Source organism: Nannospalax galili, unplaced genomic scaffold (genome assembly GCF_000622305.1).
Source record: "Nannospalax galili isolate Female #2095 unplaced genomic scaffold, S.galili_v1.0 scaffold933, whole genome shotgun sequence".
NCBI classification, from domain to species: Eukaryota; Metazoa; Chordata; class Mammalia; order Rodentia; family Spalacidae; genus Nannospalax; species Nannospalax galili.
In genome coordinates, this window is record NW_008333281.1 from 758,094 (window position 1) to 785,369 (window position 27,276).

Sequence of the window (27,276 nt, forward strand, 5' to 3'; positions counted from 1 at the left end):
GACTGTCAATAAACTACAATAGACTCTCCCTGGATTTTTTCTCTCTGGATTTTTTTCATCTGGAACACGGGGTACGCCAAGCCTACCCCACAGTGGGGAGGGTATGAACTGGGGAAGTGTCTTGGTATACAGTAGGTGCTCACTAAAGGCTGATGTTATGGTCCCTATTATTGCACAGACAAGGCACCAGAAGGAGGTGAGATCTGGAGTCTAAGACCCAGGGGGAAAGATGGTTTCATCTGGTCCCCCAATGACTCCCTAGTGGGGCTCACAACCTCCTTAAATACAGTCACGGGCGCTCACTACCATGCCCAGACTGGCCGAGGCAGACACAAGGACCTGTGTTCTCTGAATCAGACAGCATGTGTAAGCTACAGTCCGTGCCACGGAGAGTCAGAACCAGGACTCTGCCTCCTGACCTTAGCCGGGCCCCACACAGCCATTGCCTATGACGAAAGAAGTGGGGGTGGCCCCATGTACCCCAGACGGGAGCAGGAGTTCCAGAGCCTCATCATTATACCTGGGTCCTCCAAGTCTCCTCAGAGCTGGGCCCCTTAAGCATGTCCCTGGCCCTCCAGCTGGCCTACAACCCTGTAGCCCTAGATCCCCCGGCACTGTCTGGGGTCCTCCTTCCCCTCTGCCCTGCTGTTTCCAGGAGCAGCAGGAGGCCCAGGAGATGGGTTTATCCTGGGTTTTGCACACAGCTTCCCTAGGCTGCTGGGCACCCTCAGAGCAGGTGGGGCTCAGTGGCCTCAGGCATCTAGCAAACTGGAAGGCTGCAGGCCAGCCTGAGTGCAGCCTTGGTGTCCAGGCCAGCTTGGGGTCAGCCTCTGACCCACAGCTGCCAGTGTGAGGAGGCAAGAAGCCCAGGGTGAGAAGGGGACACCTCAGGAGGATTGGTTCCCACTGCTCAGAGTCCTCTAGCCTGGCCTTGGGGTCCCAACATTCTTCCTAGCACTTATCCCCCACATGTGCCTCAGTGTCCCCGATCCAGGACACAGCCACTTCTGAGTCAGGACTCAGCCCTCTGCCACCCCACATCCATCTCCTGTCCTAGATGTCTAGACACCAGTCCTGAGATCCACACTCCCTCCTCTATGCCTGACACAGGCCTTCTCTGGGACTCACTATGGCTGGAACACTTTCCTCCTGGGCTCCTCCATGAGAGGTGACTGGCCCAGCCTGTGGCTTCGTGTGGGGTGGCCGTGGCCTCGGTCACGGTGTAGCTGCCTCCCACCCAAGGAGGATGAGGGGCCAGTGATGAAGCGCAGATGGAGGAGGGGGAGGCCAGGTCTCCTGGCTGCCCTCCCTCTGTGATTGATTGATCTTCTGCAGCTACTTTAAGGAGCAGACTCTAGTCTTGGGGCTGGGTGCGGGCCTCAGCCCAGTAGGGCTGGGCAGACCTCCTCCTGCCTCCCGGTCTCCGTCACCTGGCACAGCCACAGCGGCTGTACACGGGAGCCAGGCCTGGCTCAGCAGTGGCCAGCCACTTCCTGTTTCTCCTGTCTATTCTGGCTGCTGTCCTCCTGGCAGGACCCAGCTGACCAAGGTATTTATTCCACAAGGGAGGTCGGCTGTGTTCTGGAGAACACAGGGGCCCTAAAGGACTCACCCAGGTGGCCCCCACCAAGACCACCCTTCATTCACATAAACACTCGGCACCCCACCAGAGACAACTTTAAGGCTTGAGGCAGGATGGCTCAGCAGGAGATTCTTCTGGCCTCTGGCTGTGAGGGTCCAGCCTCAGCAGGTGCTGTGTGTATGTTTGTGAGATGGGGCGAATGCCAGAAGAAGTCAGGCCTGTCAGAGGCGGGTCTACAGAGCGGCAGACGGGGTGGGTGGTGGGCTCTGGGAGGTGCTGCAGGGGGCTGAGGAGGCTGGGAGCCACAGGATCTAGTAGCCATGCTGTCTGCTCTGGGTCCCACGGTTGCCGGCAGAAAACAAGGGTACAGGAAGGGAGGAGAAGAGCGACATCGGCATCTCGGCCTCAGCTCTCCCCCCACCGGAGCCTTCTCTGCCCTCTTCAGTCCAGAGGCCCAGACCTGCGCTGCCTCCTCCCCGGAGCCCTGGAGCTACACAGCACCTTCTCTGCGGGTCTTTCCCTCCCAGAGGTTCATCTTTGTCCACGTAGGACAGGTAGGCTGTGGAGGTGAGTACTGGGGCTCAGCTGCTCCGTGGTGCAGGCTGGGCCCATAAGGACATACGGTGACCTAACTGTTCTTTCCTGGTGAGAGGTGCAGAGCCTGGTTTCTGGGGTGAACCTCCACCCACTCCAGGTGCTGGGCTGCTTCTGCAACTGTCTGTGGCCTTGGCTTGTGACTGGTGCTCCATCACACCCCTTCCTGGACCAATGACCGGCTGCACCCAGAGCCTCTGCGGGGGATGGGCAGGAGGCCGTGCTCTCCTAACCTTTGCAGCTCTGGAGAGCAGGAGAGCAGGTCCTGCCCCGGGCCTCCAGGAGGCCTGTGATGCCTCAGAGGAAACCTAGCTCCGACCTCTGACCTCTAACTTTAAGGGAAGAAGCCAGTTTGGAGCCACTGAGTTCCAGGTGACATATGACATGTATGACAGCAGTCACTCAATAAATATTCCTCTGCTTGTGTTTGATTCAAGGGGTCACATCGTCCAAGACACAAGTTCAGCTGTGGCCCTGAGGTGTCCCTGGCTCTGGTCAGAGTTGAGCCGGGCAGGCGGGGAGTCTGGTTAGCGGCTTACAGTTTGCGGTAGGTTTTTCTCATGTGAGTACATCAGGGCTGTGAAATGCTCACCTTGACCTTCAGAGCTCCAACACATGACACACACACAGACACGCATATAGACACACATATAGACACACATAGCCACACACACACAGCCACACACAACACAGACACACACATAGACACACACATACATAGACACATACACATACCACACATACGGATACAAATACACATGTACATGCAGATACACACATATACACATGTACATACAGATACACATACATATATAGATATACATACACGTAAACACACATATACAGACACACACACACTCCTGAAGCGCAGAGGCAAGACACATTCGCAGGAGGTTTAACATCCCAGGGTGGGAAGGAATGATGAAGGGGCTGGGCTTCTAATGGGGTACGCTCCAAGCTAGAAGGTCAGGAAAGAAAGCAGCTGGGGCCCAGGGACAGTGTCGCTCTCTGCTGTGGGAGGGCGGCTCCGTTACTCTAAGGGCATCTAGCGGCCCCCGACACCCCACCAGGGCCTACAGCACTCACTTAGGTGGCTGCTCATGGTGTCTCGTGTGTCTGTGTATGTTTGTGTATGGAGGCCGCAGGCCAATGTCTGCTGTTTTCCTCAACCTCTCATTGTTTCTTTTTTGGTCTTTTTGAGACAGGGTCTCCCTGTAGCCCCAGCTGTCCTGGAACTCATATGTAGACGAGGCTGGCCTTGAACTCACAGAGATCCGCCTGCCTCTGTCTCCGAGTGCTGGTACTAAAGGCATGTGCTACCCCACCCAGCTCTCTCCTTATTTTTTGAAGCGCTTGGTGAGGGAATCCCAGGGAGCCTCCTGCCTCCCCATGCCCAGTACTGGGCTTAAAAATATACTGGCCCTGGCTGGCTTTTATGTGGGTGCTAGGGCTCAAACTCAGGTCCTCCAGCCTGCACATTTAACTGTTTAACTAACCAGAACGCACAGTAGCTTTTCGTCTGGAAATCTCTAGCTCCAACTTTCTGCGGCAGAAATTCCAGTTGAGGAACAGCAACCCCACACCTTACACACACACACACACACACACACACACACACACACACCACACACACCACACACACACACATACACACACATACACACACACACCACACATACACACACACACCACACACATACACACCACACACACACACACACCACACACACACTCCACACACACACACTCCACACACACAGACACACCACACACACACACACATACCCTACACACACACACACCCTCCAGACACACCCTCCACACACACACACACACATTCCACACACACACACTCCACACACAAACATACACACACCCTCCACACACACATACACACACACACACACTCCACACACACACACACTCCACACACACTCCATACACACACCACACACACACACACACACACACCTCCTGGGCCACAATACGCCAGGCACTGAGGTCTGCGTGACCTTTTGGAACTTTCCAGCCACCTTTCCTTTCTATCCCATTTTATGGAACTGGACACCTGTGGTAGGCACACGCAGTGGCCCCAGATAGGTAGGAGCCATCAGAAAAAGAAGGTGGATCTGCCCGGGGTGATGACACAGGTCTGTCATCCCAGCACTGGGAGGCTGAGACAGGAGGATGGAAAGAGTTCCAGGCTAGCCAGGGCTATACCATCAGATACCATGTCAACAAAACAAAACAATAAAATGGGGGAGGGAATGAACGGAGGGAGGGAGGGAGGGAGGGAGGGAGGGACAAGGACACAGAGAGGGAGGGAGAAAAGGAGGGAGGAGAGAAAGGAGGGAAGGAAGGGACAGGGAGGGAGGGAGGGAGGTAGGGAGACAGGTAGAGGCTCTGCCTAGGCCCTGTGAACCCTGTTGTGCTCTGAGAGGCTCCGCAGCCTTCTTTCTCTGGATGAAAGGCCTTTCTTCCCTGGCTGCAGCATCTAGAAATTTCCAGACTTCCTGCTCTGACTTGCAAGCCATGTTCCCCACATCATAGGACGTTCCCAACAGCGCTGCTAGTGGGACTGACACTGGCTCCCACCTCCACAGGCAGGGACACGGCAGGGAACTGGAGCCCAGGAAACCCCACTGCGGAGAAGCCGGGTCAACGGTGGGCCGTGGCCCATTGTGCCCTCGGAACGGCCGCAGCTCGTCAGGCATGGGCACAGGCGGAACATTCCTGTGCCTGGTGTCACCACACTCGGCTCCATGCTGCCCCGGGTGCTCTGCCAACGGAGTACCCAAGTGCAGCCCCCCCTTCCTGGTGACTGACGCTGCCTTGGCCAGAAGCCCATGTGCTGGACAAAGAGGCAGAAAAGAGGCAGAAAAGGCAGGATTTCTGCTGGTCACCGACTTCCACCTCTGGGGTCAAGCCAGCCCCACATCCTGTGTGTGCTGACATCACAATACACGGTCAGTGTGGCTGACTCTTGCCTCCTTCTCACCACCAAGTCATCACCTCTCTTCTACAGATGGGGAAACTGAGGCACAAGAGGGCATCTGCCTTATATCAGAAGCTGGAAATGAGTTGAGCCAGGTCTTGAACCCAGAACATAGCAAGCCCAGATCCATGCGTGTCCTGTCCATACCCCCCCAGGCACCCCAAAGCCCTCCAGGGCATCCTGTAGAGGAATCCGCCTAGCTATTTCTTGGGTTCCTTCCTGAGGGTAGCTTGGGAGCCCATGCTCCCAAGAGCCACTGCAGAACCCAGAGCCACCCCTCATCCTGCAGAGAGAGAGAGAGGAGGTGCAGAGTGGGCTCACGGCAGACAGATGGCATAAGGCGGGCCTGGCACGGTTCTCAGAGAGTGCTTGGAAGCAGACAGGAGACAGGACAGAGGCCAGGCTGCAGGGTCAGTGGGAGACCATAGGAACGACACACCCGGCTGGCACCTGGCGGGTATAAGGCTCCTCCTTGGGAGGTGAGGGATGTCCCCCAAAGCAGCTGGGAGAGGAGTGTCCCCCATAGTAGCCAGGCACTGATTACAAAGGGTTTCAAGGCAAGGGCACCCATCCTGTCAGCCTGAGGACGGGGAGCCCCAGGGGTGGCCTCAGAACCAGAAATGGGACCCCAGGGGCCTGGGTGGGGCACAAGCTCCTAAGGGTTGCCTAAGGGCCTCAAGCCAGGGACAAACTGCCCAGTGGAACAGCCGACTGGGACAGAGATGAGGGGACAGAGTTCCAGCCCCTCCTTTGGTGGAGCACAATCAGCTGGGTGTCACATCACAGCCGTGGTGGTAAGGATCTACTGGCTCTCCTGGTCCTCCGAAGACCGGCTGTGGACCGCCCAGATTTCTGGGAGTCCTGAAGACAGAGTTAGAAGCGAAGGGACGTGGGCACCGATCACTCCAGGCAGGAACCTCACAGAGGATTCAGGATCTTTGTTTCCCCACCTGTCAGTGCCTGCCTGACTAACCCAGTGATTTTCACATGATGCTGCAGTCAGAGGAACTCCAAACCCCAAACGCCTTCCAGCCCTGGTCGGGAGCCAGGTACATCACCTCCTCACTGAGCCGGGCAGAGCTGCAGGAGAGGAGGGGTCTCCTGCTGGGCCCAGGGCAGCCACAGGGGGCTTGCAGTGGACAAGGCAGGTAGGAAAGGGCTAGCAGGGCCCACAATGACAGCTGTGGTACACTGTGGTTGTTAAAGACAGACATAGGGGCCATAAGCTAAGGGACATTCTAGAAAGGGAACAAGACTACCCCCGTATCCACCAATAGAAACTGGCCCTGTCCAGCCTAGAGTCACCAACAGACCTGGATCAGACTTCACAAACACCTCGCTATGTAGCCCAGGCCAGCCTGAACCTCATGATGTTCCTGCTTCAGTCTTCTCAGTGTGGGGAATCTCAGGTGTGGGAAATAGGCCCAGCCTGGGATCTGTGACAGCCAACGTCTCTTCCTGAGCCGCTGGCACCAGACAGGCAGCGGCCCACAGGAGTGTGTCGGGGAGGAGTCAAGGCTACAGCAAGGGGCAGTGCGCGGCCCTCCTACCCCAGTGACTTCTTTACATACGCCCACCACCATCACTGACCACCTGCTGGGAGCTGCTTTGTTGTCCGGCAACCAGTAGTGTGATGGTTAATACTGTCACCTTGACAGGATCAAGGATCACACACAAGAGAGACCTCTGGCTGTCTGTGAGGGAGCCTAGATCGAGTTAATTGAGGAGGGACAACCCATCCTGAGTGTAGACAGCACCATCCCATGGGCTGGGGTCTGACAATAAAAAGAAAAAAAGCGAGATGAGCACCAGCATCCGGGGGGTCTCTCACTGCTTCCCGACTGTGGATGCCATGTGACCAGCCGCCTCACGCTCCCGCCGCCGTGCCCCTCCTGCCCCCATGACGGACTGAACCCTTGAACTGTGAGCCAAACTCTCCCTTCCTTAAGTTGCTTATTGGGTGTTGAAACAGGCAGCGATGGCACCTCTGGGTAAACTAAGGCACAGCACAGGGAGCCAGGCTTTCACAGCTGCACCCTGGAACAGAGCTGGGGAGCCGTCTTTTCCTTTAGCTCTCCACTGCTGTGTGGACGCCGGAACCCGGAGCACGCAGGAAACAGGCCACAGGCCCTGGTGGCCATGCATGCGCTGCTAAGCCCCAGTCCTCTTGGGCAGGTCTGAAGCCAGTCCCGGTCAGCAGGTACACATGCCTGCTTGGTACACATGTTGGTGCCGACGTGGCAGGTGAGAAATGGAGGGGCCAGGACCAGGGCAGGGACCAGAGCCACTCACACAGCTTTCAGCACATCCACCTCAGCCCATCAGCGGGACTTTCAGTTTCTATAATCTCTACTAATAACATTACTCATCACACGAGCAATGGCTGCACAACATGCAAGGCTTCCGTCCATCTGACAGGGCAACGTGTCTGCACCCACGGAACTGCAGAAAGCCCACTCACAGACAGCAGAACGGCGCACTACGGTGTTCCTTTCGCTGACGCAGCAGCGTGGCCTGATTTTCATTATGCCCATTCTGCAGCTGGAACCACCGAGGCATGGGAAGGTTCTGAGCCTTGCAAAGCCATAATTGGACACTAGCATCTTATCACTTAGAAACCTGGACCTAAATCTCTGGTGTCAACTCAGCCTTTCTGGTCTCACCCTAGGGCGTTGGCTGCTCCCGAGGAGACCAAACAGTCCACGGACAACCTGCTCTGGGAAGCTTCTCCCACCAACTGATGATAAATTAGGAGCCTCCCTGCTGGCTTCCATTCCACATGCGTGTGCACAGGAGAAATGGGTCTTGGTCAGAACAGACGCTCACGGCTGTTATCAGAGCTGAGCCCCCTCCACTGCAGGGCAAGCCATTCACCCGTGGCTCCAAACCACATCCATCTCCCCGCCAGGAGACGGCCCACCAGGCCAAGGTTCCTTTGGACCTTTGCTGCCAGAGAAAACACAGCCCAGAGTCCACAGAGCACTTACAGGATAGAGAAGTGGGCCCAAGGGGCCTGGGAGACGCTGGTCCAGGCCCCCATGGCTGTCCTCACAGCCAGCAGTGACTGTAGTTGTGGTCTGTCGGCCGATGTGGCCCACATAGATGGCTTCTTCAGAGGAGTCTTCCCCAGGGCAGTGCCATGCTGGACACAGCTGGCCCTGTTCCCTCAGTGACACCAAATCTGGAATCTTGGGTGCAATTTGCAACTCCTGCCCCCAGGAGGGACTGAGGCAGCTGCTTGGCATGGGAATCCCTGGGCTCCGTGCCTGGCCCGGCCCTCCCCTGGCGAGGTGTTGTCCACACACTCAGGACGCTTACAGGGAAATGGAATTGAGAAACAGGTGACAGGGAGTGTCCCTTCTGCCCTGGTCAGTCACCCTCAGAAGGGCCTGTGCAGGTCAGAACCAGCTGGAGCTGCCACAGTTGGGCCCTGGCAGAGTGCTCAGGGTGCTTCAAGCAGAGTCCTAGAAAGGGGGTCGATGAGGCTCTGTGTGCCTGTGTGCACGAGATGGGGGTGTATGTATGAATATGAGATGTGTGTGTGTGTGTGTGTGTGTACACATGGGATGGGTGTGTATGTATGCACATAAGATGGGTATGTGTCTCTGTGTATGTGTGTGCACATGAGATGGAAGTGTGTGTCTGTGTGTGTGCACATGGGATGGGTGTGTGTCTGTGTGGGTGCACATAGAGTGAGCATGTGTGTCTATGTGTATGTGCACACGTGAGATGTGTGTGTATGTACATGAGTTGGGTATGTGTCTGTGTGTATGTGCACTCATGAGATGGAAGTGTGTGTCTGTGTGTGTGCGTGTGTGTGTATGAGATGGGCCTGTGTGTATGTCTGTGTCTGTGTGCCCACAAGATGTGCGTCTTGTGTGTGTGCACATGGGATGGGTGTGTGTGCACATTGGAGGGTGTGCCTGTGTGTGCACATGAGATGGGTGTGTGTACATGAGTTGGGTGTGTCTGCGTAAAGGCATGAGATGGGCATGTGTGTATCTATGTGTATGTGCACACTTGAGATGGGTGTGTGTATGTACATGAGCTGAGTTTGTGTGTGTATATGTGTGTGCACATGAGATGGAGGTGTGTGAGAACGTGTCCTGAGTGTGTCTGTGTCTGACTGTGGATACAACGTGAGCAGCTGCCTCAGGCTCCTTCTGCCACGCCTTCCCCGCCATGAGCAGAGCAAACCTTCCTTCCAGAAGCTGGTTGCTCAGGCATCTTGTCACAGCAGTGAGACAGTCACTAGCAAGTCTGCGTGTTTGTGGAGAGTCTGTGTATGTGCCTCCGTGTACCGAGGATGTGCACAGGACTGTGCATGTATGCACCTGTGAGTGTGACTGGTGCTGTGGCCATCCACATGAGTAGAAGGTATGGGCCCTGTCTGTGTACACACATGTGTGCTGTGTCCATGAGGGCCAAGTGTGTAGCTATGGGAGAACCCATTTCCATACACATACTGTGCATATGAATGTGTTGGTATGTCTGTGTGCTCAGCCTCTCTCTTTCTGTGCTGTCCTCTTCCTGTCTGGGTATCTGTATACATTCCACATAGCCATGTGAGCTGGTGTATAGCCATGTGTCTGAGCACCTGTATTTACGTATACCTGTCCGTGTGATGTGTACAGTGTGTTCTGATGTGTGCATCTCTGCGTCCATGGATCCCTGCATGTGTTTGCATGTTCACTCTGTGTGGCCCATCTCCATGTCCCATGTGTCAGGCTCTGCTGCCAGCTAGCAGTGCACAGCTGGAGTGAGGCCACGCTGCATGCGGCTGGATGAGAGGTGGCAGGTGTGTAATAGGCCATCAATCACCGTCAGTTTCTGAGCGGCGTGGCTGCCCCGCTGGGACCTGATTGTAGGCCATGCTCCTGGCTGGCTCAGCTGGAAGCTGCCCCGGGCTGGCCAGCCTGGCGGGAGCAGCTGGCAGACGGGGGCCCAGGGCCCCACCCAGGCCCTCACCACAGGGCGGGGTTCTTGGCCAGTCCCTCTTGCCTGGTCCCCAGATCTGCCTTGCTGGAACAGCAGGGATGTCCCCCGACTCTGGACCCCTGACTCTGCTGACTTTCAGGGAGTCTTCTAACACAGCCTCAACCCACAAGGACATGGGGCTCCTCTGGCCACTCAGGAGCTACTGTTGGGGCCACAGGAGTGTCAAGCCCTGTCCCCAACACTCTAAATAGGACTCCTTACTGGAAATGGAAATGCCACCCCCCAAAACCCACCCAAAACAGGGCTACAGCTGAGTGGGTTGCCGGCGCCAGACACAGGGTTCAAATCCCAACGACCCATGGTGGCTGTGGGATGAGGCGGGAGCCTCAGCCCCTCAGAGCCTGCAGCACACCGCTCCACTCATGTGAAGAGTCACGCTGAGACAACCACGCACACCTCCACTCTCAGGGGCGTCACAGAAAGTCATGGCCACCTGCTGCCATGGACATCTCACAGCCACAAAGACGCAGGCTCGGAAGACATGAACTTGCTGAAGCTCTCTCAGCCCAAAGCAAGTGCAGCCACCAGCTTTCCATGAACCACGCTAGGGGCTGGCCTGCCCTGGGGACAGGCTAAGAACTTGCTTGGTCCCTGTAAACAGGCTCAACTTTGCCCAGAGGGACTGAGGGGCGTGAGTGCAGAGACAGGTAGGCTGCCTAGGTCTGGGCCCCCAGCCCAGAAGGTCATGTCCTGGGGTCTGAGTGCTCATCAACAAATTGGAGCACCCTGGATTCTATAAGGCAGACCTGTAGGCAGCTAAGGGAGGTGCTGCCCACACAGGCACTGTGTTCTGCCTACCGACCTGGGGACGCCAACAGTGCTGACCAAGTGTCAAGGCCTACACCCAACTTCTTCCCTCTGCTGGTCCCCACACCTCCTGTGGGCGCCAGGCCCACCGGTTACCATCCAATCTCACAGATGCAAGGCTCTGAGCGTGCCAGGTGGATGTGTGTGTGCTAGTCCTGAACAGGAAGTGTTCTGCAGCCCCTTCTGCTGCCTGGCCACCCTGTCCATATCTGCCAGGTCTGAAGCCCTTCAGAGCCCCTGAGGCCCATAAGCCCCTAGTCTGTTGGACCTGGACCTCACAGAGAAAAAGAAGATGGGACTGGGTTCACCCCTAGATGAACACTCCAGATCAAAGTCTGGGCCTGAGGGGGTCTAACCAACTGTCCCTACATGCTCCCTGGCCTACCTGTCACCTCCCCTTCTCAGTCCTGGCTCAGACTGTTTTCTAACAAGCCTGTGTTATTCTTCAGGCCTGTGCTGTCTCATGGGCTAGGCTGGGGATTCCAGGCTCCACTCCTCCCTGGTCCTCTCCACCCCAGCCCTCTCCAGAGGGTCTTACTGATGTAAGTACAGTCTGGGGTGGCCCCGGGAGCCTCCCCGGAGCTTTAGAAAAAGACCGCAAGGACACAGGTGGCCACTATGTCTTCTGTCAGCTGTAAAGACCTCAGGAGTCCACACGAGACTGATGGGCCCAGGAGGGCCGCCCTGGCCACTGACCTGGCAAAAACATAGTCATAGGACAACTACAGAAGGTTGTGGGGGCGTCGAGCTGGGCAGCCCCTGTGAACATCCTTGTACCTGCTGGCCCAGCCTAGGAAACCTGCACGCACACCTACAATACTTGGCACACACATTCACGTCACCCAGAAATGGCCTAGGGACTCTTGTTCGCTGTGACAATATTTACAGGTGTAAATGATGTGAATCTTTCAGCACACAGGTAAATCCATGTAACAGACAGAGCATAAAGATAAAACTCCAGACCCCAGCAGGGGGACCCAAGCCCTTCGACACCAAGGACGTGAGATAGAACGTTAACTCTGAACTCTGTGGGAACTCGGCCTCTGGAGCCCCAGCCTGTGGGTCAGCTCAGGCCCAGCCTACATGAGTGGACGCAAAGGATATACCTGCGCCTGTGAGGTCTGCTCCGTCCCCATCCCAGCCGTCCCGGCCGCTCTGCTGGCTCGACGCTGGCCGCAGCTCCTGGGTGGACCTGGTACCCCTGGGCAGGCTCTCTGCGTGGGGCACTGGCTGTGGCTCAGGCTCAGGAGCGGGAGCATGGATAGTGGTTGGTGCCTCCAGAGGGGCAGAGGTGACCTGTAGGAAAAAGAGGTACATGTGAGCTGGCAGCGGGGGAGGGGGGCTTGGGCCATCTTGCCATCCCTCCCCACTGGAGCCTGGTCTCTGTGGTCAGCAGTTCAGCTGAACTGGCTCTGGACAGTGAGTGCTCACATTGCCCCAACAAGGACCCCAGGCTGGACGCTGTGGCACCTTGTGTCCACCACTCAACAGTCTAGCACAGAAGGCCCCTTATCCTCTGAGAACCACCCTGGTGGGGCTTAAGATGGAGCTGGGGGTGCACTAGCATCCAGCCTCATGCAGCCTGTCGCCTGGGGGCTATGAGGACCAGTCTAGGTGCCTACCATCTGGTGCACACCTGATGTATCTCAGTTGCACCCTGCAGAACGAGGGGGTTCACGTCTTTGAATACTCTGGGGAACGGTCTCGTTCAAACCAGGCAGCTAAGAGGTCTCCTCCACATCAAGATTCTGTCATGACTTGCTGTGAGGCCTGGGTGAGGGCCCCACTGCCCAGAGTGGGTGGAAAGGACACCAGGGAAAGGGGTCTTTCAGGGGACAGGGACAGCTAGACTGTTTCCCTTCACACCACAAGTTTGTCTGGTCTTACCTCCTGACACAGACAGCTCTATATAGATCCTATCTAGATCCCTGCATCACCATCTCGGGGGTCAAAAGGAACACAGGCCTGAGGGGACCCCTGGGGACCAGGCAGCCTCCGGCTTCGGTGCATCTCTGTGGAATTGCTACATGTCTCTCTTCATCCTGTTGGCCGCAGCCAGTGCCAGAGCACCCGGCTTCTACCGGGGCACCCACTGCATGTAGGCATCTAGACCCCATCAGCACACACAGCTGGACCAAGGAAATGGGCTGCGTCAGGCTCGCCCAGCCCCTGGGCTCAGTCGCCCCCAGGGGAGTGGAGCAACAGCAAATCCCGCCTTTCTGAGGCTGTCCGTCCTCAGCGCTGATGGAGTGTGGTGACTGCCAGCTGCAGATAGCCTGACCCTGTCAAGGTCAGCACAGTCATCCTTGGGACTGAAGGAAGCTCACCTAGTTCCCCAGTCTCCACATCTTCTATTTATCTATTTCTTATTTATTTATTTTTAATCATTTTATGTGTATGAGTGTGTTGCCTGTGTACCCATGTCATACAATGCCTGTGGAGATCAAAGGAGGACATGGGATTCCCTGAAACTGGAGTGACAGACGGTTCACAGCCGCCATGTGGGTGCTGGGATTCGAACCCAGGTCCTCTGCAAGAGCACTCAGTGCTCTTAACCACTGAGCCATCTCTCCAGTCCTTCTTTTTTTTTCCTACATTTTAGTTTACTTTTTTATTACATTTTCTTTATTTCCTCTGTGTGTGTGTATATGTGTGTGTATGTGTGTGTATATGTGTGTGTATGTGTGTACATGTGTGTGTACATGTGGTGTGTACGTGTGTGTATGTATGTGTGTGTGTATGTGTGTGCGTGTGTGCACGCACACGTGGAAGTCAGAGAACAACTTATGGGAATAGGCTCGTTCTACCATGTGGGTTCTGGGGATCAAACTCGGGTTATCGTGAGTGCTTGGCAGTAGGCACCTTTATCCACTGAGCCATCTTGCTGGCCCACTTCTGCGGTTTTTTAGGTTGTGGAAACATATACCCAACACAGAATTCACCAGGTGACCATCTCTAAGTGTCTTTATCATCAGCACAGCAACACTGCCATCCCATGTTACCATATCCATCTCCAAAACCTTCTCACTATCTTAGAGCATTCTCAGCCCCCACGCCCAGGACCTGGCTTGTCACCTCCCCTCACCCAGTAGTTCTGCCCAAACTATTCTAACTAACCCATCTCCTTTCCAAGGGAAAGTGACGCTCCCAAAGAGGGAGCAGACAAAGAGGCGGAGGCTGCAGGCCGGGTCAGCCCAGGCTTCCGGGATTCCCAGGCCTGGTGGGAGGCTGGGCCCCTGCCAAGCCATTAGGAGCACGGGAGGCAGGCCTGGGGCTGGTGACCCTCGCTCCCTCGCTGAGACCACAGGACCACTGAAAAGTCGTTTTCTGTTCATCCAGTTATTTTTAATTAAAAAAAAATCTTTTCAAGGATTAGTTGCATAGGAGCAAAGTGCCTAAGTAAGAGGGCTGCTCGGAGTTCCTGAGGCAAGTGCAGTCCCCACCAGCCCCGCAGGCAAGAGGCGGATAAATTTACGGCTCTGCTTCCTGGAATGCTTTAATTTATTGCACACATATGGTGACACTGCCCAGCCACAGCCCCCGCAAATCCCACAGCATGCTGGCTGGAGCCAGGAGGTGGCACTCAGGCCACACAAATCATTCATTCTTCACTCATTCGTTTGCTCCTTGGGGCCTGAGGTGGGCCCATCCAAACGGCATGGGTCCGAGTCCTGTATAGATCAGGGTCCCATCCTGCAGAGATTCAGCTACTTTACAACGTTGCCCTAAACCACTGTGAAAAATTCCACTAGGAATTTCCACCACACAGTGTGGGTCTGACACATTCAGGATGGGTCACAGGACGTTGTCCAGTCAGCCTGCAGCTCTTGCTGCCAAGAGGGGCTTGTGGGTCAAACGGAAGCCGTATCATCATGCCAGTCCTGGCGACTGGCTGGAGGGGAGGAGGGCTGTGAACATCCTGGCCTTGACCCCTCCCTGTGTCCCACCTTTCCTCCTGGAACTGAGAAGTCAGCAGAGTCTTGCTGGGCACTGTGGAGGTGAGATGACTCCCAGGAAGGAGCTACGGGTGTGAGGATTGGAGCTGGCAAGTGCCCAGCGCAGAAGTAAGAAGAAAAGAGCCCCTTTGTTAAGTACCTACTAAGTGTTGGATACTCATTCAAGCCTTTACACTGACTCACACAGTTAATCCTGCCAGTGGCCCCCTTGCCAGGGAGTTGGCACAGCGACCTGTCCGAGCTTGTGCAGTAATTGGCGCTTTGAACTTAAGCAGTTGTCTGTGACCTCAGTCAGCTTATGACACAAGCAGGGCACGATAAACAGAGAGCAGAAGATGACGAGGAGCGGGAAAGGGGCAGGGAGCACTGAGGTGGGTTGGGGGGCTTCCTGGAACAGGTGAAATTTGAACTAGGCCTCCAAGAGAAGTACTTTGGCAGGGAGGAAGATGGAACGGACAGCAAGCCATAGGCGGGAACTGTGACATCCAAGAGCCCCGTGATCTGGCTCAGCCTCGCTCATCATCCATCCACACCTCGGCAACACTGTATCTGTCTACCCACTGACTAATGTATTCATCTACCCATCACCTATCCATCCACCTATCTAGCAGGCCATTCATCCATCCACCTACCCACTCATCTACTCACGTCCATTCATCCATCCATCCATCCATTCATCCATCCAATCATCCATCCATCCATTATTCATACACCCATCCATTCCTCATCCCCCCACTCACCCATCCATCTATTCATCCACCTATTCACCCACCCACTCATCCCTCTGCTCAGGCACTTATCCATATACCCAGCAGTCAATCTATTCATCCATCCACTCACCCACCCACCTACCCACCCACTCAAGATACTAGGGCCAGGCCTGCTGGTGACCCCTTTCCATAAGGTGGTGCTAAGTTGGCAGGGCTTCAAGGCGTCCACCCTACTCAAGGCCAGCAGGGGCCATGCTGAAGGACACCGGTCCCCTCTTGTGGCTCCAGTGCTTCCAGAAGTGGCTGGGTACCGCCTTCAAAAACTGCCTTTGCTTTACCAAGAAGCACTGACGATTCAGAAAACTGCATAGATGGGAATGTAAAGTGGGACGGTTACTTTGGAGACGGCCGACTGTCTTTCCCAAGGTCACACACAGAGCTCCCCCAGTCCCCTACGAGGCCTACCGGAGGCAGGGCCAAAAGCACCCCTTCCCCAGACAACTTGAAAATGGACATTCCCAGCAGCCCACTGTCCTAGAAGTCAATAACCTAGCCCCAAGCCCACGTGAGCATGGCGCCGGCTCTGCCTCAGTGGAGCCTCCAGATAATGGGGCAGCGGACAACGACACCTTCCCAGGGACCCGCTGAGACCCAGAGCGGAGATCTCGACCCAGCCATGTGCTAGGCAGTGTGGGCCACAGTGAGCTGCTGGCAGATACCCCCCCAAACTCTAGAACAATTCTCAGGCTGGTCCTGCTATCCGCCCAGCCATGGGGGCCTGGATCAGAGAACCATGTGCCAGTCCCTCCTCTGCTACATAGACTGCAGCTGGGAGGCAGCTCCTTCATTCTTCCTTCATCCAGGGGCAGCTAGGTCAGGGTTTACACTATGTGTGAAGCAGCTGTGAATTATCACATACTGAGATGGAGGGGTCTGAACAGAGCCAAGAGCCGTTCTCCCTGTTCTCCCTCGTCCTCCCACAACCAGACTGAACACAGCTCCTAACAGAAAGTAGCCCTGGGGCCGGCGCCAAGTGGCCCAGGTTGAGCGCAGCCTTTGAGTAAAGTGCTATGATGCCTAGGGCATGACTGTTGTCATCCCTTCCCTGGGGACTTTGGCAATCACAGCACCATGGAGCTACCCACAGGGACACCTGGCTTTGAATGGCCGACTGGATAGAGACTGTGGTCCCGAGCCTCCAGGGATGAGGGCCACAGTTTTAACCTGTTAGTTGGTAGCCAGGGGCCAAGAGGGGCTCTCCAAAATAAAAGAGGGTTCCTAGCCCTCCACAAACAACCCTCACAGGACCTCACATTGCTGAGCTTTCTGAGGGAACATCCGTGGTTTCTGAGAACATAATAGTAGGTAAACCCAAGAAGGGAAGATGATGCCGGGTCCCTGTTCCAAAGGAGGACATTGTATATGTGTGTGCCTGTGTGCATGGATGGGTACATGTGTGTGCGTGTGTGTGTGTATGGTGAATGCATGAGTACACATGAGTATATGCATGTGCACATGAGTGCATGCATTTGTGTACATGTATGTGAATGTGCAGATCTGTGTGCACATGTATGCACATGTATATTTGTGTGCATGTGTGTGTGCGTGTGTGTGTGTTCTATCAGAAACCAGTTCTATTTTATTAATTTTTTAAAAACGTTTTTGAGACAGGGTCTCCCTGTAGCCCCAGCTGTCCTGGAACTCACCATGTAGACCAGGCTGGCCTGGAACTCACCGTGTAGACCAGGCTGGCCTCGAACTCACAGAGATACGCCCGCCTCTGCCTGCCGAGTGCGGTGGTGAAAGGTGTAGCTCCTGGCTCTATCTTATTAATTTTAGCAGCCCACAAGGTCTCTAGGTCTGGGAACCTCTGCTCCACTATGTTTTTAAAGTTTTACTGCGCTGTGACCCACATATTATGCAACTCGGTCCATTTGTTTTTTCCTTCTTATTCTGCAGAGCTAGGGCTCGAACCCAGGGTCAGTGCCCTCATTTAATTACGCTGGTGAGATGGCTAATGACCTGAGCTCAATATTCAGCACCCACAGAGTGGAAGGAGAGAACTAACCCCCTGAGCTTGACCCCCACAAACACACTGTGGCACGCAGGTGCCTCCACACTAAATAAATGTAATCGAGTGAGATAAATAGTTCAATTCACTGACTTTCTGCTTATGTGTAGAGCTGTGCAGCTAACATTTCATCCTGCCAACCAAGGGCAGCTCCCCGCTCCCTGCCTGGGGCAGCCGACCCCTTCTCTCTCGGTCCCCAAACCCCAGCCATCAGGACAGCTGCCCCCTTCTCTCGAAGCCCCCTGCAGCCACTGTCCCATTCTGTCTTTATGTGTCACCTACTGGGGACATTTCACAGAAAGAGTTGTCACATGGGCCCACGCAGGTCCCCTTTATTAGAGTCAGTTTTCCTGTCCCTCCTTGCCTAGCAAACCCACGCTGCATTTCGAAGAACATGCTTCAAGCTCGGGCCCTGAAGCAGCCTGGAGGCTGCTGAGCAGAGACATCAAGGTCAAGCCTGGCTCAGTTATTAGAACCTGTTCCTCTTCCTCCTGGTCCCTGGCTAGGGGCGCACCTCCTAGCAGCCTGCCCTGGGCCTGGGGCCTGGCCGCGCTCCCAGGCTGGGAGACCTCAGCGGCTTCACCTCTCCACGTCTCAGTTTCCCTCTCGCAGCATGGAAGTGGTAACGTGCTGCCAGGAGGGATGGTGGGGGTCTAAGGACTTATCGCCACTCCAGCCCTGGGCACGCGACCAGCCCCTGACCTCAACAGCCATGTTGTAAGCATCGGGAACAGGAGCTGTAGACCCCTGGCCTGAGCACCCGGGGGCTTCACGGCCCTAAGGGTATGTGCCAGGTGAAGGCAACCTGAGCTTTTCAGTCGTACCCACCCCTTCTACACAGAAACTGAGGCACAGAGAAGGCTGCTCAAAGCCACTTAGCCATGTAAGATCAAGGCCAAGAACCCAGGCCAGACTGTGGCACTGCCCACTGGTCCCAGGACGGCACACGGTGGATGCTCAATATACGGGAGAGCCCATGTTCCGAACCTGTGTGGCAGCACCCAGGCCATGATTCGGAGGTCACGGTTTGTGCTGAGGGAGTATGGTGGACTGATTTGCCTTCAGAGTGAGGCCAGGAAGATGACACGTGGAATGAAACTAAAGGAGGGGCAGACACTGGCACTGATGGTACAAGAGGGCACAGAGTCACCTTCCCTCAATCCAGAAGAGGCCAGGCACGGGAAAGAAGTCGGGGGGGGGGGCGGGGGGACAACTGCTTCGTCCCACATAGACCTGCCAGAGGCCTCTGTTCCTGTTGGGGACACAGGTCCCAGGACCAGTGCCAGCTGCCAAGTGAGGGAGTAGAGGGGAGCCCCACTCTCCTTCCCTACCTGCTGTGCCAAGACCACACACAGACGGTCCCAGCTTCAGTGTGAGGCCAAGAAGGAGCTTTTGACGCCCCTGACTCCTTAATGCAGGCAGAGAACTCCAGATCCCGCATTAAAGGGAGGGAACAGCTTCAGCCCCGGAGCACAGCACTGCAGAGCGCACAGTCCCCAACCAGCAGACAGCTAAAGGGTTAGTGCGTGCGCACGGCGGCCGGGCGTAATTGGAAAGTTATTAGATATGGAATACACACAGCACCCAGCAAATGGGTAATCAGGGACTAATTAAGCGCACGGCACACAGCCGAGCACACAGGGGAAGCTGGTGGCTTCCACATCTGTGACAGCAATTAGGGGCACTGCTGCTCTGGCTGGGGTGGGGAGGGGCTCAGGAGTGCAGCTGGGGGGTCTCTTCCCATCACTCAGGGGCTGGAGGAGGAGGCACCAGCTCTGCCAGCCTTAGGACAACAGACGGCTCTGCAGACACAGGGCCAGGACTAGGAAAGGTGGGCGGTTTCATCTTCAGGGTCAAGTCAGCAGTCATCCAGTCCCTGGACTAGGGCAAGTGTGCATACAAAGCCAAGGTGGGTAGCTCTGTTGTCGGTCTGCCAAGCAGGCAGGCGGTGTGATTGTATGATTGCACAGGGTTAGGCAGGGGAATGAAATAAGCAGGTCATTCAGCATGCTCCCCGATCCTGCAGCAAAGGGAACTCTGGGTATCTGGGAAGGGATGGAGGCTGGCCTTGCTTAGATGGCATTTTCAAAGCCAAGTGGACGAAGGAGCCGACCGATCATAGACAGGACCCCTGCCCCACTCCCCGTCTCTCCCAGGGGCCTGATTCCACTCCTGGGGGTGTCCACACTGTTGTTCATTTCTGGTGAGGGGTGGGTCCACAGCCCCTGTACACTTACCACACCTGGGCCAGGCACTCTTTCTGAAGCCTGTTTCCAGTGCTCTGAACCCCCCATGGGACCGTGTGACTGGCCCAGCCTGACTCTTTACATCTGCCAGATATTTACCCATCCAGTCTACGCACCCACCAATCCACTTGCCCACGCAACCCATCTATCCATCTATTGATCTATCCATTGACCTACCCACCTTATTGAGTTTCTACTATGTGCCTGGGCTATAGGAGTCAGTGAGCTAACAATTCCTAGCCTTGTGGGGCAGACAAGCTGGCCGGGCAATGACAGTATTTTAATGTGTGAAGGGCATCGCAGCATTCGCTGGTCAGTTTGAAGGAAGACTGAGAACTGGAGAGCAGGGTGGGGCCTTGTGAGGGGTGGGGCCTGTGAGGGGTGGTCAGGCCTTGGGTGGATGGTAGGGACAGTAGGAAGTCAAGCAGGGAGAAGCTGCAGTTCTGGTACCTAAGCCTGCCTGGTGTGCCCCAAGGTTCTCAGGAGGATGCCCAGAGCACCCACATACATGCTCGCTCCCCATGATCAGGCTGTGGGAAGGTCAGTCAGTAAAGGCCGAGCACAGACCTGGAAGGTACCTTGCCTGGTTCGCAGCCATGGCTGTGTTTCCACAGGTGAGAGGTGGCACCTCTCCTTCTCTGGACCCTGGCTTCCCCATCTGAGAAATGGGGGTGATGGCAGCATCAGGAACGTCAGTGACTGAGCAGCCCAGCTCCGTAAATAAGCAGTTGTGAGGGTCCCGGGCATGCTGCCCATGGTCAACCAGTCCTTCCCACCACACCGCTCTAAGCAAGTGTCCCTATGTGGTTCCACGAAGGGCCCCACCACCTGGTGGACCAGGCTCCCCAGCAAGACAAGTTGGGTGCCGGGTGCTGGGGAAGATCTTGTATGCAGTCTGTCTGTCAGCCACTGTCATGTGCCTCTATCCCCAAATGTCCCTGCTCCCTGCCCCAAAACCTTCCTAGCCTCTTCCTCAGTGAGATCTCCTGGGATCTGTCCCCAGGTTCACTCCCCCAAGCAGAGCTGGATGCTGTCGTGATCTACCATGTCCCAGTACCAGGTGTCCCCCACATGACCATCATCCCCCCCTGAACAGTACCCATAACCCATAAACCCCAGGTCCCTGGCCCAGCATCCCCATATGGCCCAAAGAAGAGGTATATCTGAGCTACAGGAAGGGTCATTTGCAGCTTTGGAGAATAGTGTTTCAGGTCCAGGGAACAGCCAGTGCAAAGGCCTTGGGACAGGAGTGTGTCAGAGGTACAGTAAAGGTGTTTCCTCAAAGGAGGAAGTCAGGGAGGGAAGCTGTAAGACCCCAATGGCCCTGGGAGGACTCTGGCTCTCACGAGGAATGAATTGGGTTCTGGGTGTGTTCTGAGCCTCAGAGGGACGTGATCTGTTTTGGGTTTTTATTTGTGCGTGCGTGCGTGAGTGTGTCTGTGTGTGTAGTCCCATGCATCTACTTGCATGCCAAGGCCAGAGGAGGATGTCAGCTGTCCTGTTCTATCCCTCTCTGCCTTACTGTCTTGGGACAGGGTCTCTCACTGAGCCTAGAGGTAGGCTGTGACCAGCAAGCCCCGGCCATTCTCCCCCCACCCCAAGGGCTGGGGTGACAGGTACACACAGCCACACCCAGCTTGTTTTTTGTTTTGTCTTTTTGAGACAGCGTCTCCCTGTAGCCCCAGCTGTCCTGAAACTCACTATGTAGACCAGGCTGGCCTTGAACTCACAGAGATCCGCCTGCCTCTGCCTCCCAAGTGCTGGGATTAAAGGTGTGAGCCACCACGCCCCACTTGTTTTCTTTTTTAACAAGGGCGCTGGGAAGGGAGCTCAGACCTTCCCGCTCCTCCAGGAGTGATGCTGAGTCACCTCCCAGCTCCAGTTTCTGCCTTTAGGGGGCTGGGGAGATGACTCCGTGGTTAGGAGCACTGTTGCTTTTGTGGAGGACCCAGATTCAGTTCCCAGCACCCACACAGCGGCTAACAACCATCCATAACTCCAGTTCCAGGGGATCTAACACCCTCTTCTGGTCTCCACAGGCATTGCGTGCATGTGGTGCGTTCATACATATGGAGGTAAAACACGCATACACATAACAATATTTAAAATTTTAAGTATTGTAGCTGAGCGAGCTCCTGGTGGAAGCATCGAGGCGGACAGGTCCAGGACCTTCTTGGCCCTCCTCACGGTGGTGTAACCCAGTCTGAAGCACCTGCCACACAGGACAGGACAGTGGAAACCCACACATGGGGCTCAGACCTCCAGGTCTGGCTTGAACCTGTGTGCATTTGTGAGCATGTGCACCCTAGTCTCGGGCAGTTTCATCCCTTATGCAGGCTCCTGTCCCCACTCCCACTCAGGCTGTGGCCTTTGGGGCCTGGCTTTTCCCACCAGGCAGAGTTTGAGGCCCCTTTCACGTCAGGGATCTGTGCCTGGCACTGCTGGGCTCCTCTGGGAACTGAGTGATTTGCTCCAGTGTCCCCAAACCATTCTGCAAGGCCAACTCCAGGAAAGCCCTGCCCCCCCCCCATTCTCTTCCCCCAGGCCAAGGGGAGGGCACACCCCGCCCCACCCATCTGCTGTAGCCCACTGTCAAGGTCCCCAGGCTGGATATGACCTCAGCTTCCCTAGATTCGATGCAGAGCTGCTTACTAAAGGCAGACTCTTGGGGTGTGTTCCCCAACCTGCAGAACAGCACACAGCCAAAAGACAGACAGATACCCACCCTGTGCATCTTGAATTACACACAGGCCCTGAAGACCAGGGCCTCAGCCGACAGGTCTTAAGGAGATCTGAGAGTCACTAAAGCCCTTAGGACTCGCCTCCTCACGATAAGCCCTGCCTGCTGCAGGAGGATGTGACATAATTGCCGTGGAAGGCGCCGCCAAACGCCACCCAGGGCAGCCAGTTTATCAAGTGCTGCCAGCCATCAGCAAAGTGATCAAGAGACTATTAATTTTTCTCCTGGCCCTGGCCGGGTGTAACGGTGAGGGACAGCAGCTGAACTACAGGGAGGTTCTTCCTGGGGACGAAAATAAAAATAGCTCTAATTGAAGCTGATAGAAATTACACCCTTTAAAAACATGTCAGGATGCACGCTGGGGCAGAGCGCCTGTCACAGGCTCATGGAAACATGGTGACAACCATGGCAAACAGCCTCGAGGGGCAGCGTGTCACCCACTCGGTGGCTACTTGGTGACCCCATGGTGCAGGAGAGATGACAGGATGTGGACTCACCGCACCTGCTCGGTTGCCCACCACCACGGGGGGTGGGAGGGGTGCAGCGGGGAGTGGGGGAACAGGACACAGCAGGCCAGTGTCATGACGAGCCCTTGAGAGGCCCAGGTGTGTCCTGGGCTCTGGGCAGGCCAGAGACCAACACTGTCACAGCTAGGTTAGCACCCCACTGGGTTCCTGGAGCCCAATGCCCACATGAACCAAGCAAGGCACAGAGAACTCCAGGATGGCAGGTGTGTTCTGCCTATTGGGGGGGGAGAGGGTATGGTCCACAGCCTCGGGGCTGGATCCGTGTGTGGGGTGGGGAGATAAATTTGATGACAAGGAGGAAATCATAGGCACAGGTGCAGAGTCTGCTCTGCGCACAGTCTGGCCTCTAGTGCTTTCCAGGGATTTAATTCACTTCATTCTGCAGCAGCCCGCTAGGCACGCAACCATCATCACCACCGCAGGTGAGAACAAGGGGCCGAGTGATGCCCGCCTGGACTGACAGCCACAGCCCCTGGGCCTCCCTCTGCTGCCCAGGAGGCTCTGAGCCTGGCGTTCCAGGAACACTTCCCTCACTGGATCCTGAGCGAGGAACGGTGTGGACAGGATCCTGAACTCACCCAGACATTTTGGAACAATCTGTCTCCCTCTCACGAGGTACTATCATCTCAAGAAACAATGGCAGAATCTAAACCGGTTGTGGTGGCAGCACCTGTGACTCCAGCACTCAAGAGGCTGAGGCAGGGGGATCACTAGTTTCAGATTCGCCTGGACTAAACAGTGAGTTCCAGGGTCAGCCTGGCTGCACAGCAAGATCCTGTTTCAAAACAGAACAGAACACGGCCAAACCTGCTGGACCCTGCTGGAGTCTAAAGGTCTGACCAGCAAAAGAGACTTTGCATTTTTCTTTGTGTCTGGGGATGGAACCCAGAGCCTCCTGTGGGGTTGGCAAGTGTTCTACCACTGAGCTCCACCTCCAGCCCTGACTCATTTTTCAGAAAGAAAGAGAAGAAGGTTGGAGGAGCCCACACCCTCGCTCCCTCCCATTCCAGAGAAGCATCTAACGCAGAGCTGCATCCAGACACAGTGATTTCTGTCCCTGTTCACCGCTGTCTCTCTTCAAAAGATCTGAGGGAATAATTGGCTGACGTGAGTCCTCAGGGCTGTGTGGCTGAGCAGAAAGGGGAGAAAGAGATGTGGGAGTAAAGTGGAAGCTTCTAGAAATGCACAGTAGGCAGGTCAGGTCATAGTAGGTCTAGTCAGTGCTGGTGGGTAGGTGCTGTGTATGTGGAGCAGGGGCCAGCCTCAGGTCTACCTGGTCAAGGTCAAGAGCTACTTGAGATAGGAAACCGGCACCCTGTGCCAGAAATGCAGGTGATTAACTTGCTGGGTGGACCCCAGAACCCAGAACGGACTATCACAGGATCAATAAGCACTGACAGAACTGCTACAGGCTTGCCACGCAGCTCCTCCCCATTACACAGGCCAGGACCCCCCCTCAGCCAGTCAACTCCTCTCTGAGAGTTAAGGCTGGGGACGGCAGGATGGTGGGCCATGAGCCACCCATGAGGCCCTGCTGCAGCTCCACCCGGCACCCACCCGATGCTGAAACCGAGGATGTGACATTGGGAGCTGCCATGCCAAGTGGGGCTCTGCATCCTGAACACCACCACCATGGGAGACAGGGGACAACGCCCATCTGCTAAGTTTCCCTGTCACCACAGGGCTATGTGGCCACAGGGAGGTGACCAAGCCTCTCTGGGATTGGGTTTCCTGTCTGTAAAGTGAGCATGACAGTGTCTGCCTCACAGGAAGGCATGACCTGAGGTACTCAGAAAACCTGCCACAACCCTTGAAGATGTCCAAGCCCTAGCATTTAAAATCCTTATCCAGGGACTGGAGACATGGCTCAGCGGTTAAGGGCACTGGCTGCTCTTGCAGAGGACCTGGGTTTGGTTCCCAGCACCCACATGGCGGCTAACAGCAATCATTTGTAATTCCAGTTCCAGGGGATCTGACACTCTCTTCTGGCCTCCGCGAGCACTGTATACATGTGGTGCACTTACATACAGTGCACTCGTACACATAAAATAAAAATAAACAAATCAAAAAAAGTTTTAAATATTAGTCCACCGTGACCAAGCACATTGAAATGCCTTGCGAATTTGACCCTCCAAACTTGTCTGATGTAAGTGCTATTGCACACCCATTTTGTGGAGGAGGAGATCGAGGGACAAGATGGAAAGCCAGCTGTCATATCACGTAAGAGCATTCTGCCCTGTTCCCAATGCAGCCAGGCTGCCAGGAGTCCTGCGCTCTGGTGCCCAGCCCCACGGTGGACATGGCTCTGTTTCTCACTTCTCCTATGCTAATCAGGGCCCGGCATAGGCAACGGCAGTGGTGGGGGTTCCACAGTAGCCCCAGCCAGAGGCGATGGGAACAGCCAGACAGCAGCCTAGGTGTGGCTCCACCTGGCTCTGTCCCCCAGCCGATGCCCCAGTGTCACTGGCTCAGCTCGGCACCGCCTCTGCCTCCCACAATGGCAAGCGGGCCAACCACATCCTGCTGGCTGAGGGTCATCGAGGGACCAGCTCAGCAGCCCCATACATAGTGCTCATCATTATGTAACCCAGGCAGACTTCCATTTCCCAAGTTTTGGGGTGACAAGTATACTACCACGCTTGGCCTTAATTACTCATTCTGACTGAATTAAAAGCCTGTGTGCTCTGAGGTAGTCCACATGCACACACTAAGTCTTCAGGGCCCTCTCTCTGCACCGACTCCAAGCCTGTGTGTCACCCAGGAGGGCCAGCAGGTCAGGGACATGTGCCTGCGCTGGGCTCTGGGACAGGTGGGAGATTTTGGCAGGGGCCACAGGCAATGATAAAGTGTGTCAGCACAAGGGGCCACCTGCAGCACACACCCCTAGAGGCCAAGGGTGTCGTTGTAGCTCAGAGGCCACCCACTCTTGTGTCAGGGTGAGGAGAACTCAACCTCTGAGGACACTCAGGACAGGGAGGTGCAGAGGCAGGCAAGGACTCCAGACCCCAGAGAAGGGACATTGGAGGGAAGTGCTGTCACTCCAAGGAGTGACAGGCCAGTGTGGGCAGAACAGTGGCTGCGGGTGAAGTCAGGAAGGCCTTCCTGATGCAGCTCCCCCAGATCGTCTCTGAGGTCACTCCACTTGGCCCTCTGGAAAGGCCCCAGGGTCACCAGGTGTCAAGTGGCAGCACCCAATCCAATCCAGCGCTTGACCTTTCTGGGAAGGCTGGGCCAACCCATCATCAACAGGGACCCATGGAGGAAAGCAGTCTGGCTGCACACACAGGAAGGAGCGGCCTGGAGCCCTCTGTGCGGTACGGAGGGCTCTGGGGTCCCCGTCCTGAAGAGAGGTACAGGGAGCCACGGCTGACCAGCCTCTGAAGTCAACATTTCCTTGTCACAACCAGGCAAATGGGTCCTAGACAGTTAAAACTGAGGATGCTTTGTGACATACCCCAAGGCCTGGGGTGATTATTTTCCCAGAGCAAGCCGACCCAATGTCAAGAGTGCCCAGGGTCACCCCAGGAAGGGGCAGTGACAGGATAGTTGGGAGGGAGAACAAAAAGTGAGTCCTTGGGGAGCTGCAGTTGGGAGGGCCCCCTCTGGGTGTTCCAAATGCTGGGAGGTGGCATACCACTGTCCCCACTGTACAGAGGGGGAAACTGAGGCTGGGGGCTGGCAGTTGCTGAGCCAACTTCTGGGACAGGCTGGCTGTGTACGCCAGCTCTGCACAGGGTGAGGGGTGCAGTAGAGGGCGGAGAGAGGGAGCAGGGAGAGGCCGGGGGTCCTTCGTGACTCTGTCACCTCATCTGGGGGAGGCTGTGATGAAACTGCTAATGTGACTGAAGTCTATGGTCAGCAGACTTCCTGTGAGAAGTGAGACACTTCTAGGGGCACCTGGGTGGTTTGACTAGGTGGGGGGCCCCCCGAGGAAAGAGAAACCCACAAGTGATGTGGTGGCCTCTGAGGACCACTCTGCCCATGCTGAGAACTATGGTCTCCCAGTGTGAATGGCCCCTGGAAGCATTCCTCTTCCCTCTAACCCTAACC

The 27,276-nt window shown here is 55.7% G+C and overlaps 1 protein-coding gene and 1 long non-coding RNA gene across 4 annotated transcripts in view; one reads left to right on the forward strand and one right to left on the reverse strand.

Annotated features, from left to right (window-relative positions):
• The window catches only part of Gse1 (Gse1 coiled-coil protein), a 359,837-nt gene that overhangs the window by 223,060 nt on the left and 109,501 nt on the right, over nt 1–27,276 (reverse strand). For all 3 annotated transcript variants that reach the window (XM_017796860.2, XM_017796859.2, XM_008827896.3), the window contains exon 2: nt 12,083–12,272. In XM_017796860.2, coding sequence (XP_017652349.2) covers nt 12,083–12,272 — 190 coding nt within the window. The remainder of the gene's footprint in view (nt 1–12,082; nt 12,273–27,276) is intronic.
• Nucleotides 1,508–5,696, forward strand: LOC115069421. The gene is made up of 3 exons (XR_003848692.1): nt 1,508–2,149; nt 2,614–2,723; nt 4,780–5,696. It is a non-coding gene; the product is annotated as an uncharacterized LOC115069421 (long non-coding RNA).